Source organism: Dermacentor albipictus, chromosome 5 (genome assembly GCF_038994185.2).
Source record: "Dermacentor albipictus isolate Rhodes 1998 colony chromosome 5, USDA_Dalb.pri_finalv2, whole genome shotgun sequence".
NCBI classification, from domain to species: domain Eukaryota; kingdom Metazoa; phylum Arthropoda; class Arachnida; order Ixodida; family Ixodidae; genus Dermacentor; species Dermacentor albipictus.
Genome location: NC_091825.1, coordinates 51,466,752 through 51,492,706, shown reverse-complemented (window position 1 = coordinate 51,492,706; position 25,955 = coordinate 51,466,752). Strand labels below are relative to the sequence as shown.

Genomic DNA, 25,955 nt, shown 5'->3' with positions numbered 1-25,955 from the left:
AAAAGTGGGAATCAGTTCACGTGTTTTTATGTAGTTGACGCTTTATTGTGCGTTTTTACGGATGCCGCTGCTGGTTCTTTCTCATTCTTTCTTGTTTTTTCATGTACGTTGTAATTCGTTTAACAGAAATTCGCAAGACCGACACGAACCGTGACGATCCACTTCAGCCGCCTGGTTTCTTCCCCCGGTTTCGAAGGAAAGCGGTACAATTCGGTGCCGACATCACCTTCGCGGTTCTGGCAATCCTTAACACAGCAGTATCTGCGCTTGTTTTTTTGTTCACACTTCTTACGGATGAGCTGCCAAGAGGCCGCAGTTAATTCATTGGAGAATTGGAAAAGCTGGCTTTCAGGTGGGCCTGTACGCACCAATGGTGAAATGACGGTGAGGGCCTACCCGCGGGTACTCACCGCGGCTGCTAGGTGGGGCGACTTGTACAGGTAAACTTCATTGCAGGGTGCCCATAGGTCCGAGGCGGACGGCAACCTGGAAGGCTTCGCTCGATTTTTAAGCCGCGCCTGCGATTTGAACGCGACAGCGTTAAGGAGCTCGTGTCGCAGAAAACCCGGTGTCGTCGGCGTCGGTGTCGGCGTCCGCGGTGTTGGCCGTGAGCGATAAATCCCAGAAGGCACTTTATAAATAAAAAACATATTGCAAGGTGGGCTGGTGGGAATCGAACCAGAGTCTCCGGAGTGTGAGACGGAGACCCCCTCCTCGCAATGTACGGCGCTGCCCCGACACGTGGCGCACCACTCGCCCCATGATCGCTTCCGCCTTCATGGCGCGTCGGGGCCCGGCTATCTGCGCCGATCGCGACGTTTGGCTGGCGTAGCGCGTTTGAGTACGTGGTGCGAACGGGTTGCGATAACGCTATCGCGTTCCACTCTTGAAGGCGAAGCTTAAGCGTCCTCCAATTATTTTTTTCAGTAATGTGTGCACATACCTCCCAAGAGTGAGGTGCCTTCAGGACAGGGTGAACCCCACGGTAGTATACTCGGACGAGGAGTTCCTTTTCAGATATCGGTCCACGAAAACGTCCGTGCTCGCGATAATGTCCGACTTGCAACTACAGGACAACACGGATGGAAGAGGGACGCCGCTTCCCGCATTGTTGAAGCTATTGATCACGCTGCAATGTTTTAGCTCTGGAGCAATGCAGACAGTTGTGGGTGATCTGGTCAATGTGTCGCAGCCATGGTTGTCGCGATGCATATGGGAGACGACGCAGATCGTGTGCTTATGGCTTTTTCCGAAATATGTGGGACTTCCCGACGCTCAAGAAGCAACGTCGGTGATGACCTTCTTCTACAATATCGGCGGATTTCCTGGTGTCACTGGGTGTATCGACTGCAGGCACGTGCCAATCGACAGTCCGGGTGGGGATGATGCGCAGGTGATCCGGAATGGGAAGGGATACTTCTCTAATAATGTGCAGGTAAAAATGCGTGGCTTTTTATTATTACTTTTGTCTGTTGCCCTCTTATGTACTGCTTTCCTTAGCGTGTCAGCGGCGCGATGTCACCATGCTGTATGGTTACCCTCGCATGTATATTATGCAGAAACGAAACGGTTGCGATATTGCCATGAAGTTTGTGGACACTTGTGTTGCAACTGCCACATTGGTAACCTCTTAACGCAAGCTTACTGTGCAATGAAATTTACTATTCCTCTGTGCGTTACGGTCGGTTGCTCTGGGTAAATCCAATTATGTATTTAAAAATAATAGATTGTCTTATCACGATTATAAGTAAATCACATAACAATTGTCTGCTTTATGTAATGCCTACAGATGTTCTCTCTTAGGCAGGATGGGAAATTATCGCGTCTGTATTTAAGTGTTTTCTTTTGGAAGAGAGCATGCATCATACATGAGTGCACCTGAGCTGTAGTATTAAAGGGCACGTCCCAAAATTTTGCATCCTGTACAAGTTATCACACAATTTTTTTCATGAACCAGCAGCACCCATCACAAATATATGCGTTGTTCTCTTTTGCAGGTGGTCACCGAACCAGAACTACAGTTTCTGGATGTAGTTGCAAGTAGGCCTGGATTGATTCACGATAGCCGCATATTCTCGAATAGCAGAGTAATGGTGCTCTACAAGCAAAGAGCTGTACCCGGCGTTCTTCTGGGAGACTAATGTTATGCCTACCTGCCATATCTGATGCCACCACTCAGAAGCCCCCGGACAGCTGTAGAAAAGAGGTATAGAACGCATGAAGTTTTGCAACAGCTAAATGAGTAATATGCAGATTGACCTGTGGTATACAGTAGCCTACTTTGATGCAGATCTACAGCATTCTTTTTTTTACTACTATCGAAAAAATAATTATGGTTACTTGCCGAAGGTATGCCATGGCAGCTGTGAGAAGCGTAAAACATGTACGGAAAAAGATTGACTTCCGTGAAATTTTTTTTATTTATTGATCTTTGCTGCTATCAAGTGCTTCCATTTGTTTAAACTGAACATCTTGTTTCATTTTCTGCACTTTTTGCTTTTCTTTTAAAATCCGCATCTTCATCCTGTGCTGTACGCTGTGCTTGTACTTTTCATCAGTGTGCAGCCTCTCATATTCTGCGTTTTGATGTCATGCTGTCCCTTTAGCAGCCTCATTCGTTGTTTGTGTTCTGTTTCCTTGCGTTTTCTTCTTTGGACATAGGTTCGACCCGAGCGCCTAGCTCAGTGTCCAACGCCTCTTGCATGACGGCCAGTCGGCCGCCGCTGCGAATTCGTGGCACAACTGGCTCAGGCGCTGTGGCTTGGGTTTCCGTTCTTTGAACTACCAGCATCATTGAGGCTTGACTGTGCACAGGCACCATCGTTGCTCCTGGTTGGTGTGGGGCTGCTGTGATCCACTGACCGCATCAATAATCCATAACTTGTGCTCAGGTCCAGTGTTCCTTCTGCAATAAAAAAAGAAGTTGATCAATCAATTCATTCATACAAATGAGTGCAGCTATGCGCTACACAGACAGCCAAGTTATTTTCTTGCAGAGTATTTTATGGTAGACATCCCATTCAGTCTGCTTAAACTAAAACTTGGATTAAACTGCTAATAGAAATTAGGAGTCCACACAGGTTTCTTTCACTGCTCAAAGATGCTATGTAGCTAAAGAAAATTAACATTGTTACTGATGATACTAGCCATGTTGTTTTTCCATTATTGTGACACTTATATTCACATGGCACTCACTGGCTGTTCTCTACTTTTACTTCTTAAAGCTGTTTTGTTACAGACACATTTTTGTGACCATTTCGAAGCTCCGTATCTACGAGTTATTGCTGTCGTGTCATGTTTCATCTTTTTAAAATTTTTGTCTATGTCATTTGAAAGCAAACTTCGTAGTCCAAGAAAATTCGTTCTGGACCAGTACAACTTTTTCCTAAATGAACAGCTCTTATCCTGTTTTTGTCTGCTCTATGTTTGTGTTTTTACCTAGGTTTTCTCAAATGAGGGGCTCTTGCGTTTTGACTACTTCACACTGTAGTCCATAATATGTGTGTCTGCACTTAGATGTGTCCTTACTCTGTTCGCCGTTTAAGTCTAGAATTGCATAATTGTAATTTCATTGCACCCGCAAATAGCCTTCAGCTATGGGAAATATTGAAAATAATGTGTCACTTTTCAAACGTGAAAGAAGAATCTTGTATGTTCCTTCAATAAAAAAGGGACATTGAAGCATTTTCTGTTTTCATACGAGGAACTTTAGGCACACTTCAAATGTGAGCATGCTACTTCAGCATTACACCAAGTGGAGTGCACATACTTTGCAAAGAATTGTTGCACTTATAGTTGACACAATCACTAACAGGTTGAGTAGGGTAACGAAAGCTCTAGCGGCCACCTGAGTTATCCGTTCCTGGTACATCTCAAACATGCCCTGCGACTCGTTCTGCAGCATCACAGACCGCTGCCATGCGTGTGGACTTACCGTCATCACTGTCATCCAGTCCGCTGCGTGCATCATTCCGCTCCCGATGTCATTCGCCGTTTCTGTACGAGGTAGGGTTTGAGGATGATCGCTGTCAATTGGGTTGGGAACCCTTGCGGCCAATTACGGTACGATCGCCTCAATTTTTGCCAAGCGCTCGTCCATGGGCGGAGGTGGTGAGCCACCGCCTGCAAAATAACGTATCTCATTGCCAATTCAGAAGAAACGAGAAAAGCCTTCCTGTGGCCATAACGTCGCGAATATTCTTTGCCTTCTCCTTCTTCCACTTCTGATTCATGTTGTCCCACAATTGTTTCAGTTGCTTTACGTTGAGAGGACGAACGAAAGACAGGCTATTGTACTCGGCGCATAACTTGTCACAGGTCCTGGCCTTCGTCTGTATCTACACCGTGTCTGATCGCTTGCTCTCGATGCACGCCTTATACACGTTAATAAGTTCTGTCAGCAGGTCCTTTTCTTCTTTGGTGAAATAGGCTTTGCCAGCCATGACTATTGCGTTTCACACTGCGCTGCTGGAGAGAACCGCCGCTCGAGGCAAAACACGACCGTACAAGAGCGCCCTTTCGCTACTTTCGCAGCCGGTGCTCAGGGATGACCCGGGTGATGCGGGCTCTGTCGCCAGACGTGATCCGTTTTCGTGGTTCCCCGTTGAATTTTTTATATTAAATAACCAACGTTACAAAGAAAGCGTCAATACGTATCCATATCCATATATACTTTGTGCTAAAATAATAATACGAGCATTCATTTGTTTGGCTTAATGAAGGCGTTTAGTTCAAATTCTTAAGAACGCTCGGACCCAGGCAGGCGACATTAATCCTCAGTCACTCCTCTCTTTAGGACTGGTGAAGGGGGCTTTCAGAATACGCTGCCGGCCATCGCGCACCCTCTGAGGCTAGGATGCATGAAGGGCTCTTCGGTAAGGATAGGAAAAGGTCGAAGGAAAGGAGCGTTTCTGAATCTGGGCGCAAAGATTTGTTCTTTAAATTAGTGTAGCTTCGCTAAAGGGTTTGTGTTGTCTTGTTTAATTGTTTTGCCTGTTTCAAGCATAGAATCATGTCAAGCAGGGGAGCAATGAGCAACGCAATACAAACAAAAGTAACCCTGCTCTCCTACGTCTGCGCATGCGTGTCACCACAATCATCCAACGTTGGATTCCGAAACTTCTTCAAAAGCGCAATATGGGGCAGCGAGAAGAAGCAGTGGCCTCCGAACGTCGGAATCACGGCTTGAGGGTAGTGAGCCCCGCAGTTGCGTGTAGAATAGACGATATGTCTGAAAGCGGCATCAACGCGAGGGATGCAACTTATAGCAAGATAGAAATTCCTGGTCCCGTAGTGTTTAAGCTGCCGGTTGGAGGTTTTCGCATTATTCCAGCCGTTGCATTCGAAGCAGTTTTTCTACATTTCTGCACGTAAAAAAATATGTTTACATACCTACTGCATGGTGCTATTTATTTGTAGCATTCAAATAAAGAATTGAATGCCACTGCCCGATTGCTGCAATGAACTATCAAACAATTTCGGGGTGCAGACAAAAATTTTTTAAAATAATTGTGCATCCGAGAAATGCCTGCGTTTCTACGAGTCCACATTTCCTTCATTCAACTTGGTGATGACGAGTTCACATATTGAGCAAATTTGTTTTCTTCGGGGGAAAAGGACGTTATTAGAAAAGTTGCATAAGCTAAGCGTAATTAATATTCAGAACAGGAGATTTCATTTATTTTCCAGTTAGCACTTTACGTTATAACATTTGCTCATTGGTTGACAGCTTAAGGGCTGAACACAGAAAAGGTTGATCATAGAAAAGAGTCTGCTCTTTTTTTACATAAAACATATTGTATAAACACAATCTCATTCAGAACAAGTGGAAGCAAGGTTAACATATCTAGAGATTGTCACGTGCGTCGGTGCTGGCTTAGCAATTCTAGACGAATTCACCGGCTCTTTGCTCAATGGGAAAACCTCATATTAACCACGGCATAACAAAAAAGAAAACAATGGCGACTACGACGCAAGAAAGCTCAAGGATCTGCATAATCGTGGAGGAAGGAATATACAAACACACTTGACATAGATGCTCTTAGATTTGTGCCGAGATTTATATCGGCTGAAAAGCAAAAGACTGAGAAAACGTTTTGTATTTCTCTCGCTTGCGACACCTCTGCATTCGGTCCTCTCATCCCTTAGTGTGAAAAGGCCATAATTTCAACCAATTTAGCAAAGAAGGATGTAGCCAAACGGCTTTTTTAAATTTGCGGTTTTGGTTTTCTCGGCGCCGCCACCGCTGCCATCGAAAAATGGCCGTGCGTCACCGCCGATATATACCCGACGCCGCCGCCGGTGGCGTCGTGTATATATCGACACGGGTATATATAGACACGGCGCACACCACTAGTCCTGTGCGCGTGACGGAGGAAAGCGGGGAGGAAGCGCGCCGCCTTCCGTCGCGAGCGATGCGTCGAGGGAAGTGGAGGGAGGTAGACGGGAAGGGGGGGGGCGTCTCTGGATTCTGTGATCTGTCAGTCGGCGATTGCGCAACATGTTTATTTGCCATGTTTGGCGCATTATATACAGTGACTTTTTAGGCACGTATGTTTAATGGAGACTTATACGTATACTTATATGTCTTGTTGCGAGGTCTTGTGGATACATGCAGTGAGCTTTGTTTCCAGCGACACTTCTTTGCTCTTTATGAAGCTTTATCTTGGCATTTGTGCATTTGACTGTATCTTCGCATTTCTAATGTATACCTTGCAGAACTGCCTTTTATATGTGATCTCTGTTGCGACATTATTTTCGGTGCAATTAAAATACGAGATCGGTGACAGCTTCTCCTGCGCAATACATTGGAACGAAGGACAGCGTCACTGAGATTTTTCTCTGGTCGCTGCATATGTACAAAAATGTAAACAACGTTCTTTAATTGCAAAGCTTTATTAAAATATTTGTACTCAACTTGTTCATTTCATAGCCTTTACGTTTATCATATCAGCGGCATGCACTGCTTTGCTAGTTTTGAAATGATATAGTTCAAAAGCTCATGCGATATTTTCTATACCTATTACTTATTTCTTTACTTTACTTATTTCTTACTTATTTCTATATTTCTTTACTTATTGCTCGTCTCGTTCGTATGGGTATACTCGTTCGAAGACGGAGTGTCTGCGAGCCAGAACACTATTTCTCTAGCTCAGCTGTTTTTTCCTTATTTCTGCGAACATCTTTGGAGAGCCGGCATGGTTCGCGGCGCGGATGCAAGTTGACGTCCCCGTGCCTCTGCCGGGAATGGCGACCTCAGCGGCGGCTGCGTCTAGGAAGCGGACCGGCCTCCAGAGTTACACCGACGGCGATGACACCAGCGTCTACTCGCTCAGCAGTGAGGGCTTCTCCGATGACCCCTTCGAGCTTGCGCGGAGCCGCAAGGCGAAACGAAGACACACCACCAGGGCATCCATGTCTTCGAGCACGCCAACGGTAGGACCGACTCAGAATACCGCAGTTAGTACGATTCTATTTGTACTAGAACTCGCTACCGACAACCTGAGGAGACTCAACAGGCAGTCCGTATCGGTGCAACTTGAAGCGGTTGCGCCAAATGAGATAGCAGACGTTAGAGTCAACACACGAAAAAATGTTTTGGCTATCGACGTCACACATGAGATTGCGCTTAGAAATCTGGCTACAGTTGCAGAACTAGGTGGCGTTAAGGTCCGCTCGTACATCCCCCAGAACAGTGGTTTTACTACTGGTGTCATCTACGACGTGGACGTCTCCATCTCGAGCACCGACTTGCCGATTCTAGTGAAGCCTGCCGTTCTAGCGTTGATGGCGTCGCCATAACACATGTGTATCGCCTCGGCACATCCCGCTGTGTGAAAATTCTATTCAAGGGCGAGACTCTCCCTTCGCACGTCAAGGTGGGCCACTTTAACACCCTGTGTGACCATTCATCCCAAGGCCACTGCAATCCCGCAATTTTATGAGGCTGGGACACGTGAGTGCCGTGTGCGAGAACACGAGAGTTTGCTCACGCTGCAGTGAGCCCCACGCTGCAGACTCTTGTGCAGCCACGGTTCTCAAGTGCACCAATTGCCTTGGGTCCCATGATGCTTCCTCGAAGGACTGCCCCAAAATGAAGATGGAAAAGGCGATCTTAAAGCAGATGGCGAGAGACCACTCGTCTCGTCCAGAAGCTGTTGCGGCCGTTAGAAAGCGACGCTCCCGACGCCGCCGTACTTCAAAGAACGCTGATAGCTCTATGAAGAGTACGCCCCATCCGACAACACCTCCTCTTCTGCCTCCTACGCCTGGGGCAATTCAATCTAAATCTGACAAGGGCATGGCGGAGAACAATACAACTTGGTCCTCACTACTAAAGCAACAGCCAAAGCCAGAACAACAGAAAGTGAGAGAGGCACAAAGGAGAGATGCCTCGACCTGCACCACTAGTGTATCGCAGGTGTGAAGAGAAAGCCGAATTTAAGATAAAAAATGAGGGAAGATATCCAAAATGTTTTTTTTAGAGAAATAAGAAAAGAAAGAAAGAGGAAAAGAAGAGAGTAGAAGATAGAAAGAAGTAATGTTCATCACCGTCGGCGAAACCACAGCAAGGGAGCGGGTTGGTGCGGGATTCATGGATCAATTATTTACGTATATGTTTCTTCATCTTGAATACAATGAATTCTTGAGGCTTGCTTGCCTCGAGCCTTCCATCTTGAGGCTTGTTGCTTGACTTGCCCTTGACTTCAGGGGTCTTGCGTCAAGTTGAGTCGAACCTTTTCTTCTACTCTTCTTGGTGGTAGTATGAGGTTCTCTATTTTTCCTGATGTAAAACGATTGATGTCCTGCTTCCATTCTACGGGGATTATTCTATAATAGCTTGGGAGTGGAGCAAGTGATCCCTCGACTTTTCCCAGGTGATTAAACTAGGTAAGAGTGAGTTGGTACCCGATGCCGGACGAAAGTACGTCTTACACCTAGCCCTTCCGGGGGTCGGTTCTCCTTCCGTGAGGCATCCGGTCTGTGTATAAAGTAAATTATATTTACGTGAGTTAAAATTTAAGTTTTGTTGCTATTAAATTTGTGGGATAGAGTCTGTAATTATCTTTACCATTTCTTCGATAATGTCCAGAGCTTGATTGTTTTTAATTATTTCTGGTTTTCTTTTTTTAGGGTTATTTCCAACAATTTTAATTAATTGTTTTCGTTGGATTTCTGTTATTCTACTTGATTCCAGATAATGATCAAAATTTATGGCTGCTTGTTGACATTTGCATGTATTCGTGTTGGACAGGTGAAACCTAAAAAAGTAATGAGGAAATCTCCCATGACCTGAGATTGCCTGAGATGTATATCCTCCTGAGACCCCGCTATGGGGATTTGTCCAATATATTGGACATTCAGATATGAGACAGTACTCCTGTGACAAGGCTTCCATCCTCATAAAATCGCGCTGGCCAACTTATTGGACACCTGCTTGCGCCATCTATGCTGCATTGATGAAAATACATCGTTCAAATTCCCGCCGAAACAGTTCCACAATGGCGGCATTCAGTGGCGCGGCGTTTTACGGCAGCTGCCGGAGAAGTAAGCACCGTTTCTGGTATTTCTACCTGCTTTTTGGGCATATCTTTGATTTTCTATTAAAGTTAATACAACAGCGTATGCGCACAATACAAAATTTAAACTGTTCGTGCCCTTACTTTTTTTTACGCTTCCTTTGATTTCGTGTGTCCATTACGTTGGACGCTAGGACTCAACCCGGTTATTTTGACAGCGCTTTTGCCATGGCCTTGTTATGAACAGCAGGCGAGTACTGTTGGCATTTAGCGGCTTGTGGACGAGATCGCGTCTCTTTTTATCTTTATGGGACCGGCGTTGCGTATCGGATGAATTAAGCCGGTAGCTTTTCTTTTTTCAATCCATGGCTTGAACCCGCAAGACACCAGCTGTCGCAGGTGGCCTCGTAAGAGAAAAACATATCGATATCACTCTAACAGATATTGTTCGCATGTACAACGTCAACATGGGTGGTGTTGACAAGGCAGACTGAATGATAGGTTACTACAAGATTAAAGCACGTGTCAACAAGTGGACAACCAGAGCCATCTTTTGCCTCTTCGACATTGCCCTCAACAACTGCTGGGTGAGGTAGACGCGGGACATACGCTCCCTAAAGAAACAGCGGAAATACATAAATATGTGCAGTTCCGCCAATCTGTTGCTGAGACTGTCGTGACTCTAGGGAAGAAGCAGGATGAAACGGAGAGTGAGAACGAAGCCGAGTGGCATCCGCCATCAAAGCAGGCTTGACTAACTCCTGGAGAAACCAAAGAAAAGAGCACTACGCACGGCTCAATGGTGGCAGGCACTGCAAACGCTGCCCGTTGCAGACTACAGGGCTGCGACATTATTATTGCACCAAATGTCGTTATTTTGCACCAAATGCCGGCTCTACTGCTGCATCACCAATGACAAAGAGGTGTTTTGAAATTGCCCACAGGAAATGAGCACAAAAGAAATATTTTTGTTGAGCAGAAGAGGGCTCTTTTATGTACTTTATTCATTACTTTGCCTTTCGACTTATTAAAATATTTTTGCACACGAGTTTGAGCGCAATATCTGCGGTACGCCATTACGTGCGCGCTGGGTGAAAAAAGACCGGGTAGCATCCCAGTGTCCAATATATTGGACATCGCGCTGAGCTGAAACTATCAGGGCTATTGAAAAACTATGTAACACTTTTCCCCTTCATAACCCAACTGATTTATTCTGAAAGTTTGGGAAAAATCTGTGCACCCAAATGCATCCCGGGTCTCAGGAGGATAATAGTTACCTATAAAATTATCTGGGATTGTTCTGACATTTTTTATCCATTCATAGGTAAAGCTATTTTTTCCCTCATTTTGCCATACCTTGTTCCGTCTGTGCTTCACCAATATGTTGAGTTGTTTTTTAATAAATGGTTTGGTAGCCGGTAAATCAACAAACTCTCCTACTATACTAGCCTCTTTGGCCAACAAGTCCGCCGTGTCATTACCTTTGTTGTTGTTATGTCCTTTGACAAGTGATAAGGTTATTCTTTCCCGTGGTAATCCTAAAAGTTTTTTCTTTATTTTAACTATAAGTGGGTTATTGTTTTTGGGATTTCGTAGTGCTTGTAAGCACGAAAGGCTGTCTGTGAGGATTTGGAATGTATAACTAGTTTCCTTTGATTCTCTGTATTCTATTGCTTTTAATAGTGCTATCGCTTCAGCCTCATAATTCGATGAATATTCTGGTAATTTGAACAATTTTGTTGTTAATGTTTCCCCTCTTGAATTATATGCAACATATGCTGCTCCTACTTTCTCTTCCATTTTGGAGCCGTCTGTATATATTTTTATGTCCACGTCTTGTTCTTTGTCTGTGAATGGAAAGGATAAGTTTGTAGACGGGTGAAATTCCCACATATCGTATTTTGATACCACCTCATTTTCCGTAAACACTTTATCTTTCCATAAGAAGTTTTTACCTTTTGCGAATATTTGATATGTTTCTATTTCCTTTTCTATTGTTAATGCTATTGGAGGGATGTTGGCTAATATGTTTAGAGAGTAATTCGATGTAGTTCTGTATGCTCTGGTTAGCAGGATTAAAGGTATTCTTTGAATTGCTTTGAGTTTTTTATTAATCTCGATCTTTTTACTGTACCAAACTGGAGAAGCGTAAACAATCATCCTCTCAATCCCTCTAGTATAAAAAGTCTTTATTTGCTTCTGTTGTATTCCCTTTCGCCCTGCAGTAAATTTACTTAGTTTGTAAGTTAAATGGGCTACTTTATTTTTAATGTATTGCATGTGAGGGATAAATGACATTCTTGCATCGAAAATAACGCCTAGAATTTTTAATTCCTTCATCATTTTCAGTCTTTTTCCTCCAAGTTTTAAATGTGGTGCATGACTATCATATTGTTTACCTATAATTATAAAGTTTGATTTTTCCGTGTTGAATTCAAGTCTCATTTCTTGTGCCCAGTTATTTATTTGAGTTAGTACTTGATTGGCTTTGTCCTCTAGAGCTCTCCTTACTTTTGCATTAAGTACAACTGTAATATCGTCTGCGAAGGCCATTACGTACGTGTCTTGAATACTTTTAGCTTCTAATAATTTTGCCATCATCAGGTTCCACAAGAGAGGACTCAAAGGTGAACCCTGTGGGGATCCTGTTGCTAAATTTCTATCTACTTTTACATTGTCTTGATCATATCTTATTTTTCTGTTGGTTAGTACAGAATTTATCATTGATCTTAAGTTATGTGGGCAATTATACTCTTGAAGGATTTTAGTTACTATGTCCGCTCTAATACCGTTAAACGCATTCTTAATGTCTAGTGAAATGATTAAACTGCTGTTTTTATCTATTTTATTCCTATTTACTCTCTTTGTTATTTCAAGGAGGGCTGTTGTTGTCGAGGTATTGTGGCGAAACCCAAATTGTTTTATGTTTAAGTTATTATTTTTAAACAGGAAAAAATATAATCTGTCTTTAATTAGCTTTTCTAAAACCTTTCCTAAGATAGAATTAATAGCTATGGGCCTGTATTTGCCTACTCCTATTTTTTCCTCGTTATTTGCTTTATTTATTAGAATTACCCTGGATACCCAGTTGAAAAACACAACAGGAAATTTTAACAGTCTGTCGTATTTTGGGACGTTGTTTCTGTAGTTCTGTTGTCTGTAGTTCTGTTGTCTGTAGTTCTGTTGCCTGTAGTTCTGTTGCCTGTAGTTCTGTTGCCTGTAGTTCTGTTGCCTGTAGTTCTGTTGTCTGTAGTGTGACGTCCTGTAGTAGAAAGTTCTGTAGTTCTTGATCAATATTTAATTAAAAATTGACAGAGACGTCCGTAAGGTTATGTAAATTTGTTAGTACAAAAAAGAAACACATAAAAGTAAAAAAAATAAAAAAAAACGTCTTTGCCTAGGATTCGAACATGCGACCTCACGATTCCGAGTCCGGCATCTTACCACTGCACCACCACTTTTTTTTTTCTTTATTGCCGGCTTTGACATACACAAACAATACAGAAAAGGAAAAATATGTCAACAAGGATTTTGCTGGCACGACATATCAACACTGACATGCTTTTCGAGGGTACGTTTTAGCCATGTGAACAGTACGACGTGCTGATGCGCTGCTGTTTACATTTGCATTTTGAGAGCCAAGATCCGCTATCACTCCACCGCGTCAAGTGCCGCATCTCTAGAAGAGCAAGAGTGTTCGTACCATCGACAGGTACATCGTGCAGTGCTAGAACATCGATTTCGATGTACGATATCCATATTAAATAAGAAATTCAGAAATAGGCAACGTTGACTTTTAGGGTTGTTACTGCTAGTTTCGACAGTAGTCTCTCGTTCTTTACACTTTTGAGCGCGCATATAATTCGTGTGTTCAATGCAAAATAGCTACATAAACATTCGTGGATGAGAGTTCTTTCTGACAGCATACTGGCTTCTCACGGCAGCGCTGTACCAGATTAATGAGATCCGAGCGAGACAGCTTTTCACGCAACTTTGTGGAACAACCGAAATCTTCTTTTCCGCTTCGCACAAGCTTGTGAAATATTCCTGGGAAATTAACTAATGTGTCAGTGTAACAGCACATGTAAGTCCACAGGCCTGTGTGCCACATCTTACAAAAAAAAATGGATACGCAGCCATTCCCGCAGATGGTATGATTTTGATCAGCGGCCGATTTTGAGGAGGCCGGTAGGGCGTTGCTCGTGCCGCGTCGTCACGGCACAATTATAACTATTCGCCACGTCGACTTTATTACCGGTGTCGGTGCCATCAGCATTGCCGGCTTCAGAGAAGCGCGATTGAATACCGCGCAAGAGAAAAGTACAGTGTACACCACCGATGCGAAAACATACAATTTTAAAGGACCGCGACGGAAAGCGCTTCTGTTGCAACTTCGGAACTCTTGGCCTTCGCGACCGAATGTTTCTGCTGCGACGTCAGAATTGGTGTCGTAACGTCGGAGTCGCTGTCAGGATATAAAGCTGTTGTTCCGACTTCAGAACTCTTGTTGTCGCGACAGAATGCTTCTGTTGCGAAATCAGAATTTCTGTCCTAATGTCAGAAATGTCTCCCAATTAAGAAATGTCAACGACTTCTGTCGTACAACATAATTTCTGTAGTTGCGACAGGAATTCCTTTTGTCTTTTTCAACCGGGCACTACAGAAGCTTGTCGCATCACACAATTTCAGTGCACTTCTGTTGTCATCATTGGGTACATGTTGCGGCGATAGGTTTCCGTTGTGGAACAGTTCTCTGTAGTACAACAGAAGTTTGTCCATTACTTCAGGAACACTTCTGTTATGACAACTGGGGGCCTGTTGCAATGATAGGCTTCTGTCGTACAACAACATTTTTCTGTAGTACAACAGAAGTTGGTCGCATTACTTCAGGAACACTTCTGTTGTGACAATTGGGGGCCTGTTGCCACAATAGGTTTCTGTAGTATTTCAACAGCTCTCTGTAGCACTACAGAAGTTTTTCGGGTTACTTCAGGAACATTTCTGTTGGGACAACAGGGTGCCTGTAGTGATGACAATTTTTTCTGTAGTACTACAAAAATCTGTTGTAGAGCTTCAGCTTTCTGTTGTAACAACAGACATACGACAGACTGTACTTCTGTAGTAGCAACAACAAATGTCTGTTGTACATCAGAAAAGTCTGTCGCTCCATCAGGAATCTGTAGTTACTACAGAAAAATCCTGTTGTACAACAGAAATTTCTGTAGTACTACAAAAATCTGTTGTAGAGCTTCAGCTTTCTGTTGTAACAACAGACATACTACAGACTGTACTTCTGTAGTAGCAACAACAAATGTCTGTTGTACATCAGAAAAGTCTGTCGCTCCATCAGGAATCTGTAGTTACTACAGAAAAATCCTGTTGTACAACAGAAATTTCTGTAGTACTGAACACAACCTCTGTTGTCATTTTCAACTGGGATATGTTTTCCATTGTGTAGGGAAATGGCCAAGTTTTAAACAGGCGTTAAATAAATTAATAAAATATGTTTTGTGTTTCTCGTATATTCTTTTAACAAATTCAGTTTGTAAGTTGTCAGGTCCTGGTGCCACATCATTACGCAAATTTTTTATCACAGAGTCCACCTCTAAGGTCGTGAAAAGCGGTTCAATGCTTCCACTTCGTGGTATAGTTGTATTTTCTTCTGATTCCATTACAGGGTGGTCATTGCACTGGTGATCACCCTGTAAGTGGTGTTCTAATTTGTTATCAGCTTGGTCTAAATTCCTAGTAAAGGTGCTCTCTTCTACTGGGTACAGTTTTCCTAAAATGTATTCTACGGTTTCTTGTAATGTTTGAGTTTTTTCACCATCTTCCTTTTCAATGCTGGATATAGTAATTTTTTTCTTAATTTTATTATTAGCTATTTTATAAGGGAGGTTAAAAGGGTTTTTTGAGCTAGCTGAACAGAAAGCTTCCCAGTTTGAGTCTTTTGCTTTGTTCAACATGTTGTTATATATGTCATGCTCTATATAGTATTCTTTTTTGTATGCTTCTCTTATCTCGCCTTTATCTCTCTGATATCTTCTTCTCATCGCTCGAACTTTTTTCCTTTCTATTTCAAGCTCTGTTGTCCACCAAGCATTCATTTTGATTTTAGAAGGTTTCAATTTTTTAGTATGTTTTATTTCTAGATTATTTAGCTTTAAGTAAAATATATCGAGACTGTCCTCTACTTCTTCTATACTCTTAAATTCGTTATGGTTTGCAAACCATTGGTCTTCTAATATTGCGTCCAAAATCTTTTTCCTTCCTTTAAGAGTAATTCCATATATTTCCTCTTCCGGGTTGTGTCCTACCTGTATTTCAATTTTTATATATCTGTGATCACTATTGTTAAAGTCTTTTAGAACTTCCCATCTAGTAATATCAGACTCGAATATATTGTTTACAATTGATAAGTCAATCCAACCTTTTGCCCTTGATGTTTTAAATGTTGGGGGGGAGTTACTATCATTTAAGACTATTAAGTTATTCCTAATTACTAATTTTAAAATGTTTTCCCCTCTTGTATCGTTTGTTTTACTTCCCCATGTAGTGTTTTTGGCATTAAAGTCACCGGTTATTAAAAGTTCTGTATATTGAATAGAGTTTAACAGATTTTCTAGCCTTGATAAATATTTGAAATTATCCGTGTTAGGTGGCCAATAACAGTTAATTAATAAAATATCTTTGCTTTTGAACTTTATTCTCGTTACTATTATGTTTTCTTCTACTAAAATAGGGAAAGTAATTATTTCTTTATTGTGGATTATTATTGCTACTTTCGGTTTAACTTTATGTGCTATTATCTTATGTTTTATAGGGAATCCGATTATTTTATTTGCTAATGCATACGGTTCTTGTACTGCGGAAATATCTTGTTTATATTCTTCTTGACGAAATTTTAATGATTGTAATGCTTTATATGACCGTGCTAAATTTACTTGTATGATGTCTAGTGTGTCTGATCTATGATGTGTTGGAAGCTTGTTGTTGTTAGAAGCGTTGGAAGCCATGTTTGCTGCAAAGGTTTTAGATTAAACGTGCCATGATTCTATTTTTCTCTAGTTGAATTTTCGAGAGATAACTTGGACACTCCCAAGACATCATAGAATGGTTAAATTCTTCAATTCTCTCACCTTCGCAGATTCTGCACAGGGGGTCATCCTCACAGTCGCTGTTTTCGTGTCCTCTTTGGCCGCAGTTGGTACATTGAGTAGGGCGGTCGCATTCAAACGCGGTGTGCCCATGAGAGGCACACCTAGTGCACCTTGGAAAAAATATGTGGTCGAAGATTGGGCATCTCGACCAGCTAATGTTGAGAAACTTCTTCTTTCCGACAGCGGAAACACCATTTCGATTCAGGCCGAAGACGACTGTCATTCCTTGTCTCCCCTTCCATGTCTTTTTGATTACCATGTCTTCTGCGGTACATGACAGGTGATTTTGCTTGATTACTTTTTCTGGTAGAGTTTCTAAGTCAGTGTCTTCATCGAGTCCAATGACCTTGATGTGGAGTCGATTTTCTTTTGGGAGCTTTGCAGTCAGGTTTTTCAATTCGATGTCTTTCTCGAAGTGACTAAGAAGCTTGCTAGAAGCTTCTTTTGATGATGTTGTGACAACGACCCCTTCTCTTCCATTTCTCATTGTTGCGTCCTGCAAACCTAGAGTCGCTGGGTCAACCTTCCTCTTGATAAGTGCAGCTACTTCATTCTTGTGAAGTGTCCCAGATGTGACGACTAGGGCGTAGGTCGGTTTTGGGCTTATATTCGTAGGTAAGCTTTCTTCTTCTCTTCTTGTTGTTTGCTCCTCTGTTCTTGAGCTTCTTTCCTCCGATGACCTGCGTTCAAGCTCTTCGATCCGTCCTCGTTGATACGCGATCTCTTGAGCTTGTTCCATGATTAGTGTTTTCATCTTGGACTGTTCCGTCAATATGGTTTCGATCAGTTGTGTGACTTTTTCTTCTCCCCCCGTTGAGGTGGAGATCCTGAGTAGTGCTTTCATTATTGCTTTGTCTGACTTTGAAAGTCTTGAAAGCGTTGTGCTTTGATCCCCTTTGCTGTTTGGCATTGAGCTCTGGGACGCTCTGTCATCTTCAAGATTGGCTTCCAATCTTTGTTCTTCATTCCCCTCACTTTTATCTTGGTGCTCGTTTTCATCATTCAATGTGGTTTCTCGCAGGATACCATCCTGCTGTTCAGTTTCTTCAATATCTTGGTTTTGTTTGTGTCTTATTTCCTGTTGTCGATCTTTTGGTTGGATGTGCTCGGTCACTTCGTTTTCCTTGCTAGGTTGTTCATCCTCCCGTAGGTCCCCTGGAGCCTTGACCTCTTGGGAGGTCGTTTTCTCTTTTGGTTTTTTCTTGTTTGTCTTCATCTTCTTTGAAGTGCCGGTCTGGCTTTTCTCCGACGTGGACTCTCCAAGTGAAGTGGGGCGGAGTGTTTTTGACATGGGCCCTAAAACAGAGCTGCCAACTGGACGCATTCCGCGGGCTTCTTTACTTTTAGTTGTGTCGGATTTCCTCTCTTCCTTGCCTCTGAAAATTTTGATTTTTCCTAGCTTTGACGGCTGTCACCTTCTTGGAAAGTCTTCCCCTCACGTGAAAGAGGTATTTTTCGCTTCTTAAGGTTGTCATACGTCTTATCCGGCCGTTTTAGCGTTCGGGAGCCACTTTTGGCAAAAAGCGGCGATTCCGCCAAATTTAGCCACACATGATGAAAGACGCGAGCAACCCTGTCCTTTCTCGAACGGCTATCTGATTTTTAGGTTTTCCGTTTCCTCTAGAAGCCTCTTCTTTTTTTTCTCTTTATTCTTCGTATTTTTCTGAATCCAACGGTATGTTTGGCTTTCCTCTGGGCCAAAAATTGGCGAAGTTACAGCCGTTTACGTCTCTGGAGGGATCCAAACAACATGGCGGCCCCCACCGGTAGCAGCACAGAAGGATGGACTTTTATTCCTCAAACTGAGCCCTCTGGAGGCTTCTCAAACACTGTGGCTGAGCATAGAAGTTGCCGGCGTTCCTCTGAAGACTCGAGAGCAGTTTTAACCGCTGGGGCAGGCTGTTTGGGTTGTTCCCATATACAGGCTGGCTGTGCTGCCCCTTACAAGATGGCTGCGCCCATATACACGGGAGAACCACATGTAAACAACGGCTTCATCACACACGATTTTCACTCTTTGAAATGCTCGTTTTGCTTAGCGAAGGTTCTTCGTAACTTCGGGCACCTCGGGAGTTCCTGTTTCCGAAGTTTAAGCGGTTGAGAAGGCTTGAATTTGGGGTTTCCCGCTGAAGTGGTGGTGGAAACAGATGGCCGCCGACGGAGCCCAAACTGCGTCGAAAATCACTGATTTCTCGAGTTCTGGGCCGTTTTAAGCGGCGATTCTTGTGTCCGGAGGTGCCTGAGTTGTTTATGGCAGAGGAGTACGAAATTTCAAAGTTGTACTCACTCGTTTTCTTGGTTGAAAGACGAAAAAACCCGCTCCCGAACGAACCAGTGGCCGCAGGTGCTGGAGCCGATGATGATGACGACAGCCAGAACAACAGAGGAAGTCACAACCGAAGCTTCAGCTGATGCCGCAGCCGATGCCACAGCCGGAGGAGATGCCACAGCCGGAGGCGATACCGCAGCCGATGCCACAACCGGAGGCGATGCCGCAGCTGATGCCACAGCCGGAGCCGGAGCCACATCAAGTGATACAGCTGCGCACGACTGTAGAGCGAACAGCGCGGGTTCCTGACAAATTTCCCGAAGAAGACCGGCAAGTCGTTCGGATGCTCCGGTCTCTGATGAATACCCTTCGAATGCTCCTAAATAACCTGCACACTCCGTCAGCGCGAAGTGCAATGCAAGTGCTGGATGCTCTCAATTCAGTACTTGCAACACTTGAGTAAGCATCATGGCTCACCCGCATCATTATATTCGCACTGAAGTCAGAACGGCTGGGGTTTAGCTTAAAAATATACTGCCACGCCCTGCAACGTACTGCTGACGCTCACCGGATCCTTCGTCTGCACTGGTAACTTCAACGTGCATCACCAGCTATGAATCACCAAGATTGGCGGCAGCCTAACATATCGACGGAGCACTTGCTCTGACTTGACTGATTTCCAGGCCGTTTGCTGCGTGCACAGACAGTGTTCCCTCTATCCCGCCTTCCTCTTTCTGTTCTCCCTTCCCCTGGTGTAGGGTAGCAAACCGGACTCTCGTCTGGTTTACCTCCCTGCCTTTCCTCTCTTTGCTATCTCTCTCTCTCTTCTTTACTTATTAAATAGACGAAAGACATGAAAACATTATTATAAGTTATTGTTGGCACAATTTTTGGTACATTCAAACATATTATTTTATGGAAAAAATAGATATTTTGCTTGTCTTGACAGTATGTAGCGTCCAAGAATTCGTTTGCAACATTTTGTCATTTTCAATGCGGCTATTATTCATGTAATTGATTACTCGACAAATTCTGTAAGGAGGGCGCTGAGCTGCAACGTGACCCCTCCACGCCCCCCACGACCGAAATTTCTGGCCATGGCACTAGTGTATAGTGAACTCCTGAACAAGACTTCACAATGTGGTAAACGCGGTTTAAATCATGCATCCGGGATGTAAAAGAGTGGCGACATAGTATTATCGCATTTTTCTCGCATTAGCGCTAAGTCGCCGCTAAATTTTTTTATTCAACTGAAATAAATGTTCACCCTTCAGCACAATGCATTCGGTGGCCGTACATTATATTCTCCCAGTAAAAAAGTATATGCGCGCGCTGTGTAGGCGATGCATTGCGGATAAAGCAGTGACTGCTTTGGTTAAAGAAAACGCAACAACTTAAATAGACTTACTCTGCCGGTGGAATAGGTATGCTCGTGTTCAAGGTCCAAGAAATGGCACTGTGGTTGTGGGGGCAGTAGTCCAGGGACGTGTCCATTCTGGGAAGCTTCCTTCCACTCTTGATTATTGTTGCGATGTGGAACAGTTGAAACGCAACTGCAGTAAACGTCGCCACGCCAGCACCCTGCGTGAACGCAAAATTCGGCTTTGAAAGACTTGTTTTACAATGAAAATGTGTGTGTGAGCTCAACATCCATTAGGGTGCCACTGGGTCCAGTGTTGATTATGAACGCAGTGCAAGGAATGGAGAAAATAACACTGAATTATTATTTCTTATTGGAAAGAGACAATGCCGCTATTAGCAGGAATCTTGAAATGTACTTTTTTTATTCAACCACGATGTAGGGTAGAATTCGAAAAAGTTAGTTTCTCATAATATGTAAACGTTACAAGGAATCACATTCGCTGAAGTATTTAATGAGTGGAAAATCTCTAACAGGCGGAGGTTAGAGTATCATCAGCTGTGATTCCGCTGCATTTACCATGACGACTTAGACACAAGCTGAAGGCTCCAAGGTAAAAATAAAGCAACATTTTGCATTGAAATTTAATGCATGAACGCCCTTTCAGGCAACTAGAATCCGGTTACATGCATAAGTTGGTAAGTATACATCAAAAGACTTGATGTTTAGTGCATGTATATCGTTAACAATGACGTCGCCGCCCTTCCGCTTCAATTTTCAACATGCAATGAGGTGTACCTAACAAAGACATTAATGTATGGCACAAAAAAGAAAAAGAAGGCAAACCCTGACTGTATCACAAGTACCCTAAAGTGGTATTTGTACTATCCGAATTTGCAAACGCTGCAGGTGTGCACCCCCTCCCCCGCCCCATACAGCTTAGCTTACTTACTCTCATTTCTAGTGCTGCAGACCGGCCACGTATTGCACGTTAGTGTATTTCTTGGAAAATCGCACAGATATTGTAAAACAGAAAACATCCTCTATTTTCTCTATTGACTTGATGTGCGCTAAGCAGCAGCATGAACATTTTTATGGTATTTGAGTTAGTGCTTCTCAACTTCAGAACGCTGCGAACGTAAGAATGTGTCAGCCATTTTTCCTTGTTCGCTATTATGTCTGGAGTGACATATGCAGCCGTTGACAAATTTTCATGAATCAGTGATTAAGAGGAAATAAATAGAGTGCATAAAATAAGAATGTCTCCATGCTCTATGAAGCAGGACTTACTATTTGGTGTGATATGCAGGATTCAACGGTAAAGCGATATATGTATCAGACAGCATTGTAGAAGCATTGAAGAATGCACATTTCTTTATTTTTGCAGTCATTGCATCTTTCTTCGCAAGATCTCGCATGAGTGAGTGCATAAAAAATTCTAGACAAGACCAAACCTGTATCGAAGAACAAGTTTCATATTGCCCGAGATTTTCCAACAAAATCCACCAAGCTCTGGAACCCATTTGATTTTGTTAAGATCGAGCATTGACTTATTTACACTGAACAGCGCTAATGCGCCATAAAGCTTGGTACTTCATAAAGTTCGTTGATATCTTGAGAGCTAAGTCCGAGTACTACAGGAACGTATCCGAGAACTCCGGTACCTTATAATGAAGGTGGTCGTAGTGGTGTTCTTGCAGCAGGCGGAGTGAGCCTGGCATACATAGCCGGCACGTGTTCCGCCTGAGCCTGCTGGGAGTTGATATCGGGTGCGTCCCGATGTGTCGAGGAGTCCCGTGTCTCGAATGAAGGCAATCAGCAGTCGTTGCACCCTCTTCCTGACTTCAGCGGGCCCTCCGGGCAAGATGACATCTTCAAAGTCCCTGGCCGAAAGACCATTCTTGTGCAGGCTGTCGACCATCGCTTTTCTTTCTATGTCGAACTGCGGGCATTGCCGAATGAGACGTTCGATGCCGCCGATATCGCCACAGAAGGCACAGAGCGGGAAGCGCGTTGTCCAGTCTTGAATAACCGAGCCCAGGTGTACGCGGAGTCGGTCCTGACGCGGTAGAACAGCGTTGCTTCTTCTCGGGTAACTCCATGGTCACAGAGGCTTGGGGTGGAGTATCGTGAATCGCCATAAACTGATTGCGGATTGAGTCCTTAGAGATCTGAAAGATTCTCGGCGCTCTCAATTCTGGAACAAATGTCCGCGCAAAGCGCGCAAGAGCGTCAGCTTTCATTTACTTCAATTGCTACGTAGGATGGTATCCAGTGAAATTTTGCGTTAAGACCTTGCCCAGCCTTAAAAGCTGCGTCAGCAAGACCCTGCTCCATTACTAGCGTGTTTGTTTTAAGCCGCCTGAGGAACTCCTATCGCCAAGCGAAGCCCCTTTCTGTGCATTGCCTCCAAGCGCTCGAATTGACTCGATGTTGGGGATATCAGCGGCAGCTGGTAGAGAAGACGACTTGTTATCAGCGCATCGTTTAGTTTAAGGATGGACGTAGGATAGTTTCCCCAACGTACACCTACCATGCGACGAAGTGCGTTGACTCTTTGCACTGATGCAGCCACCACACTTTAAACCAGGCGTCGCCATAATAGCTTGCTGTCGATGCTGACGCTCGGGAAGCTTATAAAGAACTTCTTACATCCAGCGCCGACATTCAAAGTAAACTTAAATTTTCTTGAAGCAACTGCGCTACTACGAGCGCCCAACGTCAACGCTGCTTGTCGTTCGTCAAAAGGCGATGCTGTTTCCTTATGATGGTTAAATATGCTTCCCTGCGGACGGTGGTTTCGGTTTCTATAGGAGGCATGAAGTTTCCATAGACAGTAGCAGACACGCTTTATTCCGGTGTTGCCCTACCTATCCGGTCATATATTACCCTATTACCCCCATATATACCTATTCGGTACATATTTCGGTCTAAAAAAATTACTACATGTGATATAGCAGGGAATTTGACATGCTGTAGATTATATTTGGTTGGGAATGTTTCCTGAAACCAATTAGTAATCATTTAATTACTTTATTAAAACTCCAAGACTAAAGTAACACATAATTTGTCTTTGTGCAAACGCACTCTCAATGGGAAAAAATAAAGGTATACAAGATGCAATTTTCTTTGAGGTGAAATTGTGTTTGGCCATTAGGGGGTTAATGCTTCTCGGTCAACAGTAGCAGTCATTGTCAAGGGGCACGCAACAGTACACCCTTTAGCGAGTCTTCCTCAAGGTCACGTGCATGCGTTTTCCAAACACACACACACACACACACACAAACACAAACACACACACACACACACACAAACAAACACACACACACACACACACACACACACACACACACACATATATATATATATATATATATATATATATATATATATATATATATATATTTATCCGGCATGAGCACATTGCAGTGTGAAAAAGTCTTGTATATGATATCATAGATAGTGTCATTAATTTATTATACTCACACTATTACAGGTAATTTTGCTTTCTCTCGCAGAATGTCTTAACGCAAGCATTGTATGTGAGGTTGTGCAAAGAAGCTTTGTTTAAGGCAGTGGTTACGTCGATTGGATAGCCACAAAGCCATGACTGCTTCGATTTAATTGTATACCTCCTCGGATATCGTTCTCTGTACATTGCATCTTGCCATGCGTAAACCAAGGGCCCACGAATGAACGAACCCTAGTCGTTCATTTTTATCTCATAACATTTCTTTGCATTGAACATTCACTTTACAAGCTGCGCCGGTACATTTCATAGTTCTTATCCGTCCCTATTTTGTGCTCTGACTTGAAAACGCAATCAAGATTAGTTAGTCCACAATAATTCTGTTAATTCCTCACTTTCCTCAAGGGAGTCATCGAAATACGCTAAGTTGTAAAAACCGACATGAAGGAAGACCGCTATAATTACGCTAACCTTCGTATCATACACCTACCTTTGCACGGACGAAAGGGAACAAGACACCTATTAAGCACAAACCGACAAAAGGCGCAGTCAGGCTATTGTAGACCAGGAGGAGGGACTGTAAAGAAAGCAGGAAAAAAGAATTTCATCACCCTGATGGCGTTCTTCGAAATTGTTTTCTAAAAAAAATTTCCATGTATAATAATGTTATTAAACAATTGAAACACCGAAGAATATGCAACGTCATTGGTGCCACTATTCCACAAGAACGCTCACTGCGTTAAATACGCCACTCGCGAAGAAAATGAGTCGCAAGCGGGTCAACATCAGCACTTGCCATCATGTGAACGAAGAAATAAAAATTAGTAAAAAGAGATACCTTATTTGCGCTAAGTAAGGGTGCAGATCAGGTCACATTTACTGTTAGAAAAAGTAAAATTATAAAAAAAGCAGAACATATGATTGGTGAATGAAATTTATATACGAAAACTGCGTCTTATGAAAAATCCATATAGTGTGTAGGTCATGTAATGAAGCTAGGTCGAAAATAACGCATGGGCAGACCGCATAAAAAAAATGTGAGCATCTTCGGCCATAGTTTACTTACACAGTGGTTTTTTGCTTTGAGATGCCTTAAGTATGCGCGCGCCTTGATCTAGAATTCCAGCTGCCAATGGCACCTCAGCAGTGAAAATATCATTACTAACCAGAACTTGTCCCCTGTTTACCAAAGAAAAAGAGCACCTTGCATTGCCATGCGAGCTCGTAAAAAACCTTGACACTAAATTTCGAGCTTTAAATATGCAAAACATATTCTACCTTACACGTCCTACAGCAAGTTGTCATAATTTTAGCTCACTCGGTGCAGTAGAAAACTTGTGTTAGTTTTTTATAGCCTGATTGAACTGTACAACAGGTTTGCAACCCTGAGTGGTGACGCAATAAGATGGCCTCTTGTAGTAAAGGAAGCGGGTCTCAAAGTCCACGCATTTCTGATTGCAAAGCACAGAAGCGATCCAGGCTTGTACATAACAAATTATAGGTAATTATTTATTCCTAATAAATTAGTTTTTTTTTTACTTTTGTACTTTACCGATTCCTTTTTTTCAGTAAACAGTCGCATATAATCAGCAAATTTTTTCACACAAGAATACAGCAGGTGACTCAGCCTTGAGCACGTAAATTTGTCTGCAACTGCAGTGTCCAAAGCGATGAAAACATTTACGTGGGTTACCTCCTTCCTAGAGTCAGCGTCCTCCAGCTATACGGCTCGATTACCTGAACAAGGCAGGCTTGCATATTTGCACACCCTGCTTGGACGTTATAACTCCCAGCTTTCCTGTTACAATAAATATCTTTCTCCACTGGAAGCATTTTAGGGTTAAGGCTTAAGGCTTTGGGTCTGTAAGCGGTAAGAGCTGCTTTTCCATTTTCCTAAACAATTTCTGCATTCTGATTTCTTTGATATAGACACAAGTTCTATGCTGCTAAAGCCATAGCTTTCTGTGAGCCTGATATATATCTGATTCGTAGACGCCTATTTTTGCGACTGTAACGCGTGAGCAGTATTTATTGAAGTTAATAATATACAGCTCCATATAAAAACACATTGCTCAATTGGGCACATTTTCAACGAACGTAAACTTTTGCTACCGCCCCTTGCAATTAGTCGTTTAAGTCTAAAAACGGCGCAGTTATGCCTAAAAGACGAAGTATTGAT

At 43.1% G+C, this 25,955-nt stretch overlaps 1 protein-coding gene across 1 annotated transcript in view; it reads right to left on the bottom strand.

The window, feature by feature from the left end:
- Positions 1–25,955, bottom strand: part of LOC135899197 (sodium-coupled monocarboxylate transporter 2-like) — an 82,165-nt gene that overhangs the window by 14,132 nt on the left and 42,078 nt on the right. Inside the window, exons 11-12 of the mRNA XM_070539579.1 lie at positions 24,267–24,353; positions 20,356–20,528 (exon numbers count right to left, since the gene is read on the bottom strand). Of these exons, the coding sequence (XP_070395680.1) occupies positions 20,356–20,528; positions 24,267–24,353 (260 nt within the window). The remainder of the gene's footprint in view (positions 1–20,355; positions 20,529–24,266; positions 24,354–25,955) is intronic.